General features: G+C 32.7%; 1 protein-coding gene across 1 annotated transcript; it reads left to right on the plus strand.

The window, feature by feature from the left end:
* Positions 1-3,192: 3,192 nt before the first annotated feature.
* Positions 3,193-13,043, plus strand: LOC134249134 (uncharacterized; the record flags this gene model as incomplete). The annotated part of the gene is made up of 5 exons (XM_062731484.1): positions 3,193-3,723; positions 4,272-4,526; positions 5,889-6,149; positions 10,144-10,241; positions 11,838-13,043. Coding segments are annotated over 5 exons (2,351 nt in total), but the record flags the coding sequence as incomplete, so codon positions are not given.
* Between the last annotated feature and the right edge of the window lie 4,516 nt (positions 13,044-17,559).

Genomic DNA, 17,559 nt, shown 5'->3' on the forward strand with positions numbered 1-17,559 from the left:
AATTTGATGAATACATGTATTATGTAAATTATTGAATTATATTGACTTTTTCCTTGGTAAAGCCTAATATGAAGAAGTGTGCATTTAGAGGCAAACACCTTAGTGCGGGTATTATTGTCTCATGACAGCATCTAGTCTTTTATTTCTGTTCAGTTAGTCAACTGTTTTAAAATTATTTTATCCATGAATTCAAATGTTTATACAATGTTTTTAAAATACTAATGTCTTTTACGTACATGAAGATTACAATCATGTATAACATCTGTTCGATTTTTTGATACTCGGTATTAAAAAAACAAGTATTTGTACATGCATTATGCAACAACTGAGAGTAAACAGCATATCTTTATAAAATATCTTATTTGCAACTGAAGTTTTTTTTAATTCTCTCGTGAATTAAAGAGTTAAATTCTGTGAAAATATACTTGCACGTACATAAATGCAGAAAATATTAAAAGTGCACAGTCTCGGCTTCATCCAAATTTTTTAAACCTGTCATTTATAAAAGCCGTTTTCCCTATATTTTCATCTTATAAAATTTAATTTTATATTAATAAGAAAATAAGTTTATCCATATATAGTATCATTATTTAAGAGCCTACAAATCGCAAGCAAAAAGCTTGGGCGGGGGCGGGGGCGGGGAGGTGGGGGTGGGCAAGGCGGCATATTAAAAAAACAACTTTCGTTTAATAATGGGAAACATTTTAGAATTGGCCAACATGGTCACATGTTTTAACTTCATATTGAATGTAAGTATGTTATTGTTTCAATCACCAAATTAAAAAAAAACCAAACAAAAACAATACAAAACAAAAAAATACGCCCACGAAATCTTCCGTTCTATTGGCAAATTGAAGTGGGGAGTTCAACAGTAATTTTCCTCAATAAATATTTTTTAAATTTTATTTTTCACTTTTTTAATAAAATGTTTTAATCGTACTGCGGATCGTTTGCATAGATAAATATAATCAAGTTTTTCTTTTTTTTTTCTTTTTTCTTTTTTTTTTTTTTTTTTTTACAAAAAGCATGAAATAAACATCTCAACTCCGTTGACTTCAATTAAATGTTGCATAAATCTAAAATATTCATCTTTCCTTGGTAATCAGAAGAAAACAAAATCTCTCATGAGTTCACATTCCAATTTTATAAGAAATATTCAATATAAACAATTAATTATTTTTACGCATAGCCTAGTAAATCAGTTTAGAAAATTAGTTCTCGGACATGTACAACATTACTTATCAAAAGGAACTTCTAGATGAGACGTCGCCCGTGAAAAAATCACATTTAAATAAAAATATCTGAAAATGTAACATGTAGGATAATGCACTCTGAAGAGTAATCATGGTAATTGAAAAGAAAAAGAGAAATTATTTATTTTTAATTGTTTTATTTGCGCTTTTATGCAAAGAATTTACAAACATCTTTGGAAAACTTGTACGAGGGTTGATCCAAAAGTAATGTCACAACTTGGATAAAATTGCTATAAATCGACGTAAAGCAACAAAATTATACATGATGAAAGCTTTATTTATCTCAAATCAGACATAACAAAAATTCAAAGGAACATGATGTTTACTTTCCAAAATATCGGATTTTAAACAATGTGCGTTTATGGTAGTCGCCGCACCTAAATATAACGTCATATGACGGATACGCACCGTCATACTTTTAAGCGTTTCCCCTTCGTTTCATTAAAAAAATATTTGTAACTCGCAAACACTTTCACCAGTTTCACTTTTTTAAGAGTTCTCGGTACCATTATACACTCACTCGTTTCATTATTAAGCCCTCTGTCAAAATTATTTGAACAGTAGCAAAGACAAACTTAGAAATTCACATGTGCATGCCACTCTATACGTCTGTCTTTTTTGACGTCAGACACCATTAAACGTTTCCGTCCGATTTCCTATCTTTCGGTCTTTTTGTCCTCTGCTGATCATTCAGTGACCAATAACCCGCCCAAAATTGCAGAAATTGCTAATTAAGATGTCTCTTATTTAGATTCTTTATTCTGTAAGTCTGATTAATTAATGTTATTGTCTCCTGAGATGATTCCCATATTTAGAAGCAACAAATGCATTACAAGTCGTCGAGCCGTTTTTTCCCATTTGGACAATCCTTTTGTTCAATTCAACAGAGTAAAACAACAATGTTTGTGATCACAAATACCAATGCCGTCATTTAATTTTCAATTAAAGACTAGAAAATGGCGTGTCATTAAAAACGCGTCTTTTAAAAAATTTAGAGATTAAGTGCTTTTTTAGAATCTTATGTGTTTGTCTTTTTCATTCTAAAAAATACACTTTAAAACGCGACGTTCCGTTGTGACGCGGCGACACCCCCTATGCTCTGTGATTTAAACATCTATAAAATAAATTCAAATAAACATTATTAAATTAAAATTTCAATGTTAATTAGATTTATATCTGTGCATCTTTTGGTATATTGTTTTTGATACTATGACGCCAAATATAAAAGATATGAACACTGTGACATTACTTTTGGATCAACCCTCGTAACAATTTAATTGTGACGCAATATTATTCAGGTATATGACGTCACTGATACATCAATGGAAACATGGATTCAACCTGAATAATACTGCCGATCTTAATCTAAATATTATGTTTGGAGGCGAAAATGAATTCTAATTTGAAAATAAAGTAGTAATTTTTTGTTTAATAATGTATTTTTGTGTATATATTCTAGATATTGCACTAGGATTTCGATAGTAAGATATTTAGAAGATTTACCGATGCCACGCGAGATAACTCTTACATCGCAAAATTTCATAAAAACGTCCATATATTTTGACAGAAAACTATCAAAAGTGTTTTGCCCACCAATTTTATTTTTGAAACTGAAAGATGAAATATTTATAGATTTAGTTCAGCATGAATAATATTCCTGATAAATATGTATTGGAAATTACAGTTCGTTGTTTCTGACCTAAATTCAATGGTTTATATAGGGGAATAAGAACACAAAACAAAGGAATATTTTACTAAATAAGAAATTTTCAAAAAAATCTTAGATTACATTATTCCATTTGGACTACATTGATATTGTTTTCAATAAAATAAAATTTCAAATATTCACACATTCGATGTGCCGCCTATTAATACAATCCTGCCTGATTTTCGGCGGACTGTCTCTTAATTCATGAATAACTTTTGTTCTTTTTTGTAGAAAAATACAAGCAGTTGTCATCTGAGGAACGCGCTGCTTTATTTCTCCTCCTCTGTAGCAATAACAATACCTTTATTTTAGAAAACAAAAGAACAATAAAAGAAAAATTATATGAAGTTTGTGGGACAAAATACGATTCAAAGAACATATTTGAGAGTATTCAAGCATTGCAATTGAAAGGATTCGTATCCATTGAGAAAGAAAAAGTGACATTTACTTCAGATTGTGTACAAGACGAGACAATGTTTGATTATTTACACACATGTTGGGAGAAGAGCAAAATCAATGACCAGGACGAGGACATTAAGAGGCTATTACTTAATGTGTCACTAGAGAGTTCTGCAAAGTATTTTAGGTCGGAAAATTTCAATGGAAAAGGGAAATTTGTTCGCTTTTCCTTATCTCCTTCTTTTGGAAAAATGACCAGTTATAAGGATTTTTTTACCAGAATTATTTCTAAGCTTGGAAGAGAAATACTCATTCATGACATCTTGGATGATAAATCATTGCATTCAACTATTTCAGGCCAGTGTAAGTACCCAGCCTTTTCTTTTCATGTTATCTCTTTCTTTCTCACTCTCTTGAAATATTCAGAAATATCTTTAAAATCATCTTTTTCAAGAATAACAGCATCAGAATGAATAGAAGAATAAAAAATTATTACTATTAAAATGTAAATCATAAGTTGTTCACCCCTTCCGCATCAATAGGGGATCAAAGGCTAAGATGGGTTGATTACGGTATTTAGCAATGTAGGGATCCTGGTTTAAAGTTGGAATTGGTTAAATGTATCTCAAGATTCACATAATGTAAATATATAGAAAAATAATTTCTTCTTCATAGCTGAACTTGCAAGCCATGTTAGTTAGAGCGAAAAATCCCACTTTGCATAGATTTAGCAACCTATAAAATAATAATACATGTTTTGGGACAAAACATAAATCTGTTTGTTTAACTAATTTTTTTCTAAATACTGTTGAGAAGGATGCACTGCACAGTAAAATTAATGAAATTTGAAAATGGATTGACAGCCAGTAACTTGAAGTAAAACCTCTGTAGATATAGTTTTCTATTTTCAGTGAAAATACCTGAAGAGGTATTGCAATGGGATTTAGATGCCCGAAGTCGATACTTAGAGTACTTGAAAAAAGGAAAAACACCCATATATAGAGCACGGGCTATGATAGTGGGTTGTGTGGGAGCTGGAAAAACAACTTTATTAGAAAGACTGCAAGGAAAATCACTAGAAGATATACAGAAAATCACGTCTACTGTGGGACTAGATGTGCACAATGATATTTTTGAAGTACTGGAAAACGAAGGAAAACTAGAAGGTTAAAAATCTGTGAAAATCATGCATATCAAATGAGTTATCTTGAGAGAGAGAGAGAGAGAGAGAGAGAGAGAGAGAGAGAGAGAGAGAGAGAGAGACAGAGAGAGAGAGAGAGAGAGAGAGAGAGAGAGAGAGAGAGAGAGAGAGAGAGAGACACGTATTTTGATATTTATTTGATAAATTTAGTATTTTTTTGTACAAGCTTTTCTTGAACAATAAATCAAAAACTAAAAAAAATCTTGCGATATATACTGAAACGCAACAGTCAGTAATCTTCAAATATATGAATTTTTTATCTAAATATTTTCAAAAAAGAATACAGCAAGGCTTGACTTACATTTCAAAACAATAAAATAATAACATCACATTAACTTAACTCTTTGTACAGGTACATGTATCTGCACTTGTAGTTTTTTTTTAGCTCACCTGAGCCGAAGGCTCAAGTGAGCTTTTCTGATCACAATTTGTTCGGCGTCCATCTGTTGGTCTGTAAACTTTTCACATTTTCGACTTCTTCTCAAGAACCACTAGGCCAATTTCAACTAAACTTTCCACAAAGCATCCTTGGGTTAAGGGGATTCAAGTTTGTTCAAATGAAGGGCCACGCGCTCATTCAAGGGGAGATACTTAGGAATTAAAGAAAATTTGGTGGTATGTTGTAAGAATCTTCTTCTTAAGAACCACTGTGCCAGGAAAGATGAAACTTATGGGGAAACATCCTCAGGTAGTGTAGATTGAAGTTTGTTCAAATCATGACCCCCGGGGGTAGGGCGGGGCCACAATGGCCGACCAAAGTTTTACATAGGAATATATAGGAAAATTCTTTAAAAATCTTCTTCTCAAGAATAACAAAGCCATAATTGATCATATTTATATGGAAGCATCCTCAGCTAGTGTAGAAGCAAATTTATTCAAATCATGACCCCCGGGGGTAGGGCGGGGCTACGATGGCCGACCAAAGTTTTACATAGGAATATATAGGAAAATTCTTAAAATTTTTCTCAAGAATAACAAAGCGATAATTGATCATATTTATATGAAAGCCTCCTCAGGTAGTGTAGATTCAAGTTTGTTCAAATATGACCCCCGGGCGTAGGGCGGGGTCACAATTGCCGACGAAAGTTTACATAGAAAAATATAGAAAAATTCTTTTAAAATCTTCTTCTCAAGAATAACAAAGCCATAACTGATCACATTTATATCGAGGCCTCCTCAGGTAGTGTAGATTCAAGTTTGTGTAGCCATTGTGCTCAGATGAGCAATGTTGCCCATGGGCCTCTTGTTATAAAATCACATCAATATGAAAATACTGTATGTTGCAACAGATACTAAACTAAGCTCTTTTAAATATTTCAATTTTAAGTTGCTGTGCGTAAATGCGAGCCTGCAATCCATATAAAAGAAAATGTTCCGATTGATGATACAGAAAAGGTAGAAGAGAAAAGGCTTCTAAGTATCTTGGATTTTGGAGGACAGTGCATGTATTACGCCTGTCATCAGATCTACCTCAGCAAACGAGCATTCTACATTCTGGTAGTTGACATGTCCAAAACCTTGAAAGAAGGCATAGATGAAGAGCTGTGCGATTTGAAGGATACAATGTTTTCAAAATGGAGCCATAGGGGTAAGAGAAATCTCCATAAATTAGGGATGTCAACGAGTACCCGGTAAAGCGGGTACTCGATCGAACGTCCGAGTATCGAATACTAAAACTAGTACTCGGTTACTTGGATGTGTACTTTTTCTTATTTCAAAGTACAAATATTTATCCCAAAAACTTTCATCAAATATTCACTTTTGTGCATACAATAATTAGAGTACCGTCGACTACACCTGTAAAACAACCGTTATCGCCAGTGATTGTATATATACAGTAATTAGTGACCAATTTTTGCTTTTGTCATCAATTTTGGTACACAATTTTGACGATTCGAGCGGCTGTTTTGTGCACATTTGATTATGACGTCAGTTACGTCACAAAGGCAACGTTGCGTTGTTTCCCGCTTAAATCTCTGCCAATAACTTCAAGTTAGTACATATCAAGTAGATTAAAAGTGCATGCTATTGTACGTAAACCCCGTACATGTTTTATAATTAAATTTCAGTCTGAACTCTCATGTGATTACTAATATATGTAATGCCCTAGAAAAAAATAAATACAATACAAAATGAAAGGAATAATTTATATTGTTAGTATTACTAAACTGCTAAAAGTCAATCAGAATAAGTCGGCATGAAAGTTATGATATGCAGAAAGTAAGTTATCAAAAATAAAATTGTTTAGCGGAAAACTTTAGGGGTTGTATTTGCGCACGTTATTTGCAACTGGGGGAACATGCGTATTGCATCATGACTGCTAATCAAAGTTAGGGCGAAAATATGCGTATAATTTTCAGGATGGGATCAATCCTCAACACTAAAATCGGATTGAATTTAATACATGCATTTTCCTTTTTTTCTCATCATCATCATCATTATTATTAAGTATTGTTTGGTTACTTATTATGTATCTAAATTTCATCCAGTCACCTTGTTTTACTGGCTGATAAATTTTGAGATGCTTTCAAAAATCAAATTTATGCACACACCTGTAAGACCTATATGAAGCTGTAAACAATTAACAAGTATCTTTTTTTATTATTAAAAGTTTTAAACAAAAGCTCTATTGTCAAAGTGTAAAAGCTCAATTCAAGTATATGTATTTTACATTTTGTGCATGGAAATTTGATGAAGAGAATTCGTAATTAACAAATGTTTAAGAGTTAGGTTCATGTACTAGCTTGCGTCTAATATATATAGAAAGAAAATTGCAAATACCCCCCCCCCCCACCCCGGCTAATTTCCCCAGTATCTGGAAGTTTTTTCTTTACCGTTTTTTTTAATAAAGTGATCAAATTTTTGTGTTATGCCTGAAATCCTTTCCACCATGAATTTCCTAAAAATACAGGAACTCATATTTTATCACTCGCGATGTTGTCGATGCATGTTAATTCTCATGCACGAGAATGTTTATACATGTACCCTTCATTCCGACTCTGTGATTAGAATATGAAATTCACAATACTAGTGAAAAAAGTTGCTGATCATCCTAATACATTTTCGCAATAAGTTAAATGATGAATAAAATTAGATTTTGAGTTTATGACATATTTTAGATCTTGTTTATTCCAAATGTCAAAATATTTATATTCGTACGGTAAACGTTACAACGTTCAACAAATGACATTGAAGACATAAATAACGCCATAAACGCAACATTTCAGCAATATAAAAGGGAACTTTAAAATTTTTTAGCGAAAAATCTAGCGAGAAGACATATTGATTTTTTTATATTAATAGTTTTGATTTTACCTCATCTTGACATTTTGAAATTCCTGACTAATTCGTCTACGTCTTTAAAAAGTTATCCAACCTTTTTAAAAGAAACTATTTTCACAAAATTGGCTTAAAAACGTCATTTTTCCATATATTTCAATAGTAAAGCGTAAAAAATGTACTAATGACAATACCGCGTTTATAGTAATATAGCATTAAAACTACTTAGGCAAATTTTATAAAAATTGCAGATAATACGCATTGAATTCCCGGGAACATTATATCAAATTTTCAGGATATGTTTTCTCGTAAGAATTTTTATGCAGTAAACCCGCGACCTACCTTAAGTCTGTTCTGTTATCTTTTAATTATTTTTAAATTATTTGGTAAACGGTACCGAAATCTGACATGCGTAGGTATGCCGCTACCGACTTAAAAATGTTAAGAAATTTTTTGGTAATACATGTAATTGAAGATTGAAAAAAAAATGTTTAAAGTCAGCTAGCCGGAGTAAATTTAGCTTATATGGGGTATACAATAATAATACATGACAAGCGATCCCAACAATGTCCGTTCCTTCTGTTTCGTTAGTGTGATCATTACATAGAGGCGTAGCAGATAGATTAAAGCGTCTTCCCAAACAAAAAAATTATAAATCATTTGTAATTTTTGTGTATCAAATTGATGTCTTTCGTTTTTAAATAAATACATTACGTACAATGAATCATTTTTGTTGGACTCTTTGTTTTAAAACATGCACTAAACCGTAATAAAAACAGCATTGGGGTTTAACACAGCTTAACTGAGTTTAAAAATGTACAGATATTTACAATTTTACCGAGTACCCGGGTACTAGATCGGAAAAACGTTCGAGTAACCGATTATCAAATATTGACCGATTTGACATCCCTCGGCATAAATATATCATTTTATAACAACAACTTTTATTGATCAACCTGAGTGTAACGTTTAAATCTTATTTGCGGTGAATTCAAAGAATAATGACCATATATTGTATTTAAAATATTAAAATTTCAACTACCCATACATATATTTCTTAGTCTTATTATTATACTGTACATTCATTTAAGAATAAGTGCACTTAAGTACGTCATTTGGAACGAACCTTTTCGCTACCCATTTCAATTAAATACTTAGTATGAGCCGCAAATTGGCCATCATTCTCTTTTGGATATGTATAAAATACATATTCTGTTCAAATGAGACCAATGGCCAAGTTGCGGCTCGATGTAAACAATTTCGTTGAAAACTAGTGTATGTATATGAATAACAATAGAAATGTGACAAAACTGTTAGACTCCCGTCTCAAAAGCTAATGTCGCTCGGCATTATTTAATAATTTCATGTGATTTAATATACCAAAACCTGCTCTTTAGACCTTGTTTACTTACTTACATATGCCTGCTACCCCTTTAGAGGGCATAGGCCGCTAACAAGATTCCACCAGGCCCCTCTATCCTGAGCAATATTTTTTACCTTAAAAATAAAACATAAATTTAACGAATTTTGGAATTTTATTTTGCGCAAAACATCGGGATCCAACTCTTGTAGCTTAAGTGCAGTCATTCTTTCAAAAATGTTGACTATCCGTGTGGTCGAGGGAATTATTACAAGATTTATTTTAAAATGCCCAATACCTCTAAATCTGCCATATTGCAGTATATATCTTCGAAAATTAATTAAGTTTTATATGATTAACAATGTTTCAATTGCAGGTATTTTTTTTTTTACATTTCTTTCAAAAGTTTTAGGCAAAATATGAAAAGACCTTTTTAAAAATACTGAACTGAGTCATGCGTCATTCTTCAGCGTCATAAATTACTTACCAAGCCGGAAAACAGTGACATTCTTAAAGTCATTGTTTTGTCTTAAAAACATATTTTCAAACCCTTAAACGTTTCATGGATGTGCATTCGAATATGACCTCGTTAAGTGCACATTCAATATCCCACAATCTTACAACGATTACACTAACTTCTTGTCTTGTTTCTGTATATTTTTTGTAAATGCAATACCCGAAAACAGTTTTCTTTTATACCCAATACAGACTGATGCTACAAATCACGCTTGAAAAATTAGACAGACAATAAAATAATACGATAAAATAAATAATTTGAAAGAACTTTTAAAAAGAAACTGCCATAAAAAACAAGCAAAGCTTGATTTAAAATTCATCATTTAATGATCAGAATAATGTTTTAATTCCAAACAATGAATAATGATTAGAGTATAGTCTGAAAAAGTTTTATATACAAAGTTTTGTGAAAAACATTTTCTTGCAGATTATCTTCTGTTTTGGTTGAAATCTGTAAACTGTTACTGTGGAGATGAAGCCCCTGTTATCCTTGTAGCTACTCACGCAGAGGGGAAATCGGAGCAGGTATGTCCCTAGCCGTTTCTTAAGGATATCCGATCCTCAGCCAGGAAGGATAACTCCAAAAATTCATATTTACTTTTAATTCCATAAAAATGAAGCTTTAAAATGGATTTTTTTATGCAACAATTTTCTTTTTATCTATTTCTTTAAGATTCAAGGTTTTTGGAAGTCTTAGAAAAGCTCTTCTAAAAACTGATATTTGTACCATATAAAAGGAAAAAAAATCAATACAGTTTTAGAGAAATAAGATTTTATTGAATCCAGCCTTAGATACCAATGCTTATTAGCATGATATGAAATGAGAAGTGATTTGTGGTGTCTTGCAATGTTAGCAAAAGCCTTTTACACTATGTATCAAAAAATACATGGCGAAAATAGAAGACAAAAAACACCAAATAAGTATAAAAATAATGACAATTTCTCTGAATGCCCAGATACCTATCGTTTTAAACCTATAATACATATTTCGATCGATTTGCGATTAGAAAATACATTGCTGATATTCCAATTCGCTTTTTCTGCCAAAATATTGGAGATTTGACAATTTTCCCTACCGTAAATCTGAATATTTTTACGTCGATTTATTTTTGCGAATTTTGGTCAAAAAGCTGTTGATTTATTTTTACGCTTCAAATTTTTGCGAATTGTCACTGGTGCTTAAAATAAAAATCACTGAAAATTTTCAGATCAGGTTATGTTTCAAATAATATGCCAAGTTACAATACCACCAACATTTTCACAACGTGGCAAGATATTGCAAAATCGCTCCGAAACAATTTTGATAAAAATGCAAAAAAATTTGCACTGAAAATAATTTTTAAATTAATTATAACAAACATTTTAGAGGTTGTGTATGCCTTTTGACCTAAAGTATAATCCAAATGAAGAAAAAATTTAACTTGTTTTCTCAACGTTTCTTTTTTTCTCACCTAAAATTTACACGCCGCATTTACATTTGGAACTTTCTAGTAAATGCACTGTGTTTGAGTTATCGTCCGTGTTGATACACGGTAAGATAAAATGAAGTTCTCTCTTTATTGGCAAATTAATTGATGAAAATAATTAAAAAGGGGCATACCGCCTCAGTGCTTGTCAAATCATCGGACGATATTGCATATAATGAGGGCAATTTACACGCACGGGTAATTAAGTTGTAGTTATATAGTAGACTAGTGTAAACAGGTTTCTTTTAAAAATGACCAGTGCTTACCGACGCCTATTCACTGAGTTAAAAAAAAACACGAGTCCTCAGAAAAAAAATCTTCACATGTTGATTTATTTTTGAGAAAAATATTTTTGCGAATGAAATGCACGCGCAAATTTGCTAAAAATTTATCTACAGTAAAAAATTCCAGATTTACGGTATATGACATGATTAATTTTCATTTTAAACAATGATTGTGGATAAATTTACATAACTTAATGAATTTAGAGATACTTTTATGAGTAATTTTGATTTCTTAACACCTAATTTTATAAACCCAAGGATCGGACTACCTTAATCACACTTAAAAATCATCCATGACGATTTTATTTTTTAAAAATTATTTGAAGTCTACGAACAACACAACGATTCATATATGAAATAACATTTTTAAGGAAAAGACGGAATATTACCAAGAACTTATCAAGACGTTCCCTGTTTCTTCGACAATTAAAAGACACTTGTCCAGCGATAGATATTTTACATTAAGTCTCAAAGAGCATGGTGGAGCATGTGTTGAAAGTCTGGATGAATTAGAAAAAAACATTGTGGAAGTATTAACGTCACAAAAACAGTGGGGAGAAGAGATACCCTTTGATTGGGCCATATTTGAAAAATTCATTTCAGAAGAAAAAGAGACCAAGCTTCAGAAACTGGACAAATTAAAGGAATCATTTGATAAATTGCTACTTATAAGCAAACAGGAATTCAAAGACTTATTACGCTTTTATCATGACATTGGTGTTATTCTATATTTTTCATCTGAAGACCCAGTGAGAAATAGTCCTGAAATAGTTATCCTTGATATTCAGTGGTTTGTCAATTCATTTAAATATGTAATGACTGATTCAAAACAAGCCAGTTTCAACAAAGTAATAGATGCAGCTCCCACTAGAGAGGCGCTAGATACATTTACAACAACAGGAGAGATCTCAGGCACATTCTTAAAAGCAATCTGGACAGTTACAAAAAATCAAACTGCAGTGGAATACAAGGATGATATGATGAAATACATGCAACGATTAGGTCTCATCGCGATAGAAGAAAAATCAGATATATGTTTTATTCCAAGCATGAATAGAATGAAAGTTCCGAAGCATGTAAAATCAAAGATTCACTCAAATCCCAACAAGTCTCCAACTCTGTACATCAGATTCCCTGTTTTACCTGTATTTCTCTTCTACAGGCTGATTGTGCTTTGTTTAAAGTCAGAATGGAAACCATTGATGGACGAAAGAAAATGTGTATATATTGACATTGCTATGTTTTATTATCAAGAGCACGTTCTGGTTTTAGGAGTAAGTGAGAGTTATATACAGTTGTTATTGTATAATGATGATGATCAGATGAAAGAAGAATCGATTAAAGGGGCCTTTAGCAAAGTTAAAAGACAAGTAATGAAGATACTGTCTTCTCTAACAAATACATTTAACGTCGACCTTCATTATGAAGTTGGATATAGCTGTACACCTAAAGAGTTTGGTAAAGAGCTAGATAACACTTTTATGACAGAGAAGAATTTGTTTGTATACAACGGGAACAAATGCCCCCTTCACGCACACGCAGAAGACCATGATGTTAGAACCTTAAGCATATTCTTGGTAAGAAATTCTTGTTTTATCATGGATAACAAAAGACATTTGGACCTTTATGTACTTATCATTAATTTTTTGTTTTGTTTTTTTACTTAAGGGGAGACAGGGCACATGTCACATGACTAAAAAGACATATTACATCATAATCGGTGATGATATACATGTTAAACGTTGTTAAAATCAACAGTTCTTGAAAAATTTTATTCTAAATTCTAAAATTGTTTTTTAAACATTTAATTTTAGAAATTATTATCAATAAAATTTTTAAAGATCTTGCCATCGTTTAGATATTGTGAAGTTGCCCAATCCACACAATTGTTTCTCTTTACCCTGCAGTATGACGTCAGTGACGTCATAGACGTAGTGTTTGAATTCTCAGTGCAGCGAGATGAACTACACACACCCGTCATGATCATTTTATTTCATAATAAACGGGTCACAGTCAATGTACCGTGATAAATTTCTGAAGCAGATTTTTTTTAATTATATTTTTTCGTGTTTAGTAGCAAAGATTCTCTCTATTTAGATAATTTTGAATGTTTATGTTTTTCGTGTGACGTCACAATTGATTTCCCGCACTCGGAAAATACAGACGTGAAGCGTTTTTATCATGCTTATGTCTAATTCAACTATGTCCTGTGCAATATTGACGTAAGCTTCACCCTGTGATATTTATGCAGTAAATAATTACGATGAAGGACTGACATTTAATCGTAAATTTCTTTGTGAGTTGATGCATCTTGGGTTTTCGGAGAATGTCGACCAAAAAGTAGGTCACGGTGACCTACTTTTGACATTTTATGGCTATATTTAAGTATCTCCGGTACTTATTGGCTTAGAATCATCAAACTTTGTCAGTTGATGCATCTTGGGTTTTTGGAAAATGACAACTAAAAATTAGGTCACGGTGACCTACTTTCGACATTTTATGGCTATATTAAAGTATCTTAGGTATTTATTGGCTTAGAATCATCAAACTTTGTCAGTTGATGCATCTTGGGTTTTTGGAGAGTGACGACCAAAAATTAGGTCACGGTGACCTACTTTTGATATTTTATGGCTATATTTAAGTATTTCTGGTACTTATTGGCTTAGAATCATCAAACTTTGTCAGTTGATGCATCTTGGGTTTTCGGAGAGTGACGACCAAAAATTAGGTCACGGTGACCTACTTTTGACATTTAATGGCTGTATTTACGTATCTCCGGTACTTATTGGCTTAGAATCATCAAACTATGTCAGTTGATGCATCTTGGGTTTTCGGAGAGTGACGACTAAAAAGTAGGTCACGATGACCTACTTTTGAATATCTCAGGTATTTATTGGCTTAGAATCATCAAACTTAGTCAGCAGATGCATCTTTGGACTCTGAAAAATGTAAACTAAAATGTAGGTCATGTTGACCTACTTTCGACATTTTATGGCTATATTTAAGTATCTCTGGTACCTATTGGCTTAGAATCATCACATTTTGTCAATTGATGCATCTTGGGTTTTCGGAGAATGTCGACCAAAAAGTAGGTCACAGTGACCTACTTTCGACATTTTATGGCTATATTTAGGTATCTTAGGTATTTATTGGCTTAGAATATTCAGACTGTGTAAGTTGATGCATTTTTGGTTTTCCAAGAATGTAGACCAAGAAGTAGTCCTAATTGGCCAAGAATCATCAAACTTTGTCAGGTGGTGCAACTTTGGTCTTAGGATACTTAGGGTTAGAGGCTTCAAATACAAGTGATAGGTTGTACAATTTATCAGGAGAGCGATTCAAGGCCCTTGGGCCTCTTGTCTATCATATTTATCGTTTGTGCGTAAAAATTCGCATTATGAACTCCGTTATGGGCCCATAAACATAAAGTATCTAAACTCCATACAAACTCAAAACAGGGCGGTATTTGTGGGGCGATATCTTTTAAATAATTCAAGAAATCCCATGACAGGACCATTTTAAAATGTTAAGTACATATTAAATTAGAAACATAATAAATTCGAAAAAAATTCATTGACAGGAATTTTTTCAGCGAATGGTCCTGTTCCTCCTTAAAAAAGATTCAGCTTTAATAGATTTTAACAGCATAATCTTAGGTTTCTTTGAGTCATTAAATGGGAATATTTGCTTACAAAAATGAACTGCTTTCATGAAATAATCTGATATATTACTCGCTTTTGACACTTCAAATGATGTAATCTTTCGTTCATGATCAATTTGATTAGACACAGGTTTCATGAAATGCTTATTCAGTTTGAAAATTATCACAGATCTAATACAAAAGCTGTTAGTGGGGTACAGTGTATCACATATGCGACAGAAATTTGTACAAAAGTCAATAAGGTCCGACATATTGCAAAGATTTTCACAAGCAAAAGAATTGCTTATTTAGCTTTTTTAGCTCACCTGAGCCGAAGGCTCAAGTGAGCTTTTCTGATCACATTTTGTCCGTCGTCCGTCCGTCTGTCTGTCCGTCCGTCCGTCTGTAAAGTTTTCACATTTTCGACTTCTTTTCAAGAACCAATGGGCCAATTTTAACCAAACTTAGTACAAAGCATCCTTGGGTAAAGGGGAGTTTAAATTGTTAAAATGAATTGCCAAGTCCCCTTACAAGGGGAGATAATCAAGAAAAGACAAAAATAAGGTGGGGTCTTTTAAAAAATCTTCTCAAGAATCACTGCGCCAGAAATGCTGAAACTTATGTGGAAGCATCCTTTGGTAGTGTAGATATTAAATTGTTAAAATCATGACCCCCGGGGGTAGGGCTGGGCCACAATAGGGAATCCAAGTTTTACATAGAAATATATAGAACAAATCTTTAAAATCTTCTTCTCAAGAACCACTGGGCCAGGAAAGCTGAAACTTATGTGGAAGCATTCCTTGGGTAGTGAAGATATTAAATTGTTGAAATCATGCCCCCCCCCCCCCCCCCGGGGGTAGGGCGGGGCCATAATAGGGAATCCAAGTTTTACATAGAAATATATAGAACAAATCTTTAAAAATCTTCTCCTCAAGAACCACAGGGCCAGGAAAGCTGAAACTTATGTGGAAGCATCCTTGGGTTATGAAGATATTAAATTGTTAAAATCATGCCCCCCGGGGGTAGGGCGGGGCCACAATAGGGAATTCAAGTTTTACATAGATATATATAGAACAAATTTTAAAAAATCTTCTTCTCAAGAACCACTGGGCCAGGAAAGCTGAAACTTATGTGGAAGCATCCTTGCGTAGTGTAGATATTAAATTGTAAAAATCATGACCCCCGGGGGTAGGGTGGGGCCACAATAGGGAATCCAAGTTTTATATAGAAATATATAGAACAAATCTTTAAAAATCTTCTTCTCAAGAACCACTGGACCAGGAAAGCTGAAGTTTATATGGAAACATCCTTTGGTAGTGTAGATATTAAATTGTTAAAATCATGACCCCCGGGGGTAGGGCGGGGCCACAATAGGGAATTCCAAGTTTTACATAGAAAAATATAGAACAAATCTTAAAAAATCTTCTTCTCAAGAACCATTGGGCCAGGAAAGCTGTAACTTATGTGGAAGCATCCTTGGGTAGTGTAGATTCTAAACTTTTAAAATAAAAAAGGGAAGGGGGTTGTTGGGCATGATAGGTATAGCAAGGGTGGGAATCTGGTAAAGATCTGCATCACCCAAGTTACTCAGTTGAGCGATGTGGCCCATGGGCCTCTTGTTTCTTTCATAAACTCATCCTCTAAATTAATGGAAACATTTGTTGAAAACAAATATGAATACATTTTGAATTATATAGGTTCTACATTTTAGCATTGCAAAAAACTTTGAACTTTAACGTACAATCTTGGACAAATTTTACTGTGTTCTCGTTATAAGCACAAAAGACAATGCGTATATTTCAAATTTTCGCAAAGAATCTTTTTTTGCTTTAAATGTTCCAAATAAGATGCAGCTAGATTGTCGATTAAAGCAATGTTTACGCATTTTGATACATATTCTATTTGGAACATCTCCATTAAAAGTACTGTACAGTAAAACTCGTTTAGTACGAAAACGGATAATGCGAATTCACGGATATAGCGAAGTTGTCTTGAATCCCCAGCTTTATAAATTTAACAAATTCCATATATTGATATAACGAATTACGGATATAGCGAAGTAATTTCAGAGGTCCCAGCGTCTTCGTTATAACCGAGTTTTACTGTATTTGGAGATCGCTTTTATATAAAAATAAATTGCATAGTTTTATCGCATAGGAGAAATTATTCCAACTCTTGCTATGTATACAGTATTTCATAACCGAAATTTGGAATCGAAATTTATATTCGAAACATAACCAAAGATATTATATAAAATACATGCAGTTACATGTCTTGACAGGCTTAATTACTTTTAACTTGGAAAATAGATAAAAAGTCTATTTAGATCTGCGAGAAGGCAAAAGAGGTTTGAAATCGGCTTGAAACGTCACCTAACATTAATTGAATCCTATTACCGCACAGTAAAAATAAAACCATTGATTATTTCGAAAATGCTAGTTATTGGGTCTGAT

Source organism: Saccostrea cucullata, unplaced genomic scaffold (assembly GCF_032062105.1).
Source record: "Saccostrea cucullata isolate Sc308-1 unplaced genomic scaffold, CSIRO_AGI_Scuc_v1 ctg5586, whole genome shotgun sequence".
NCBI classification, from domain to species: Eukaryota; Metazoa; Mollusca; class Bivalvia; order Ostreida; family Ostreidae; genus Saccostrea; species Saccostrea cuccullata.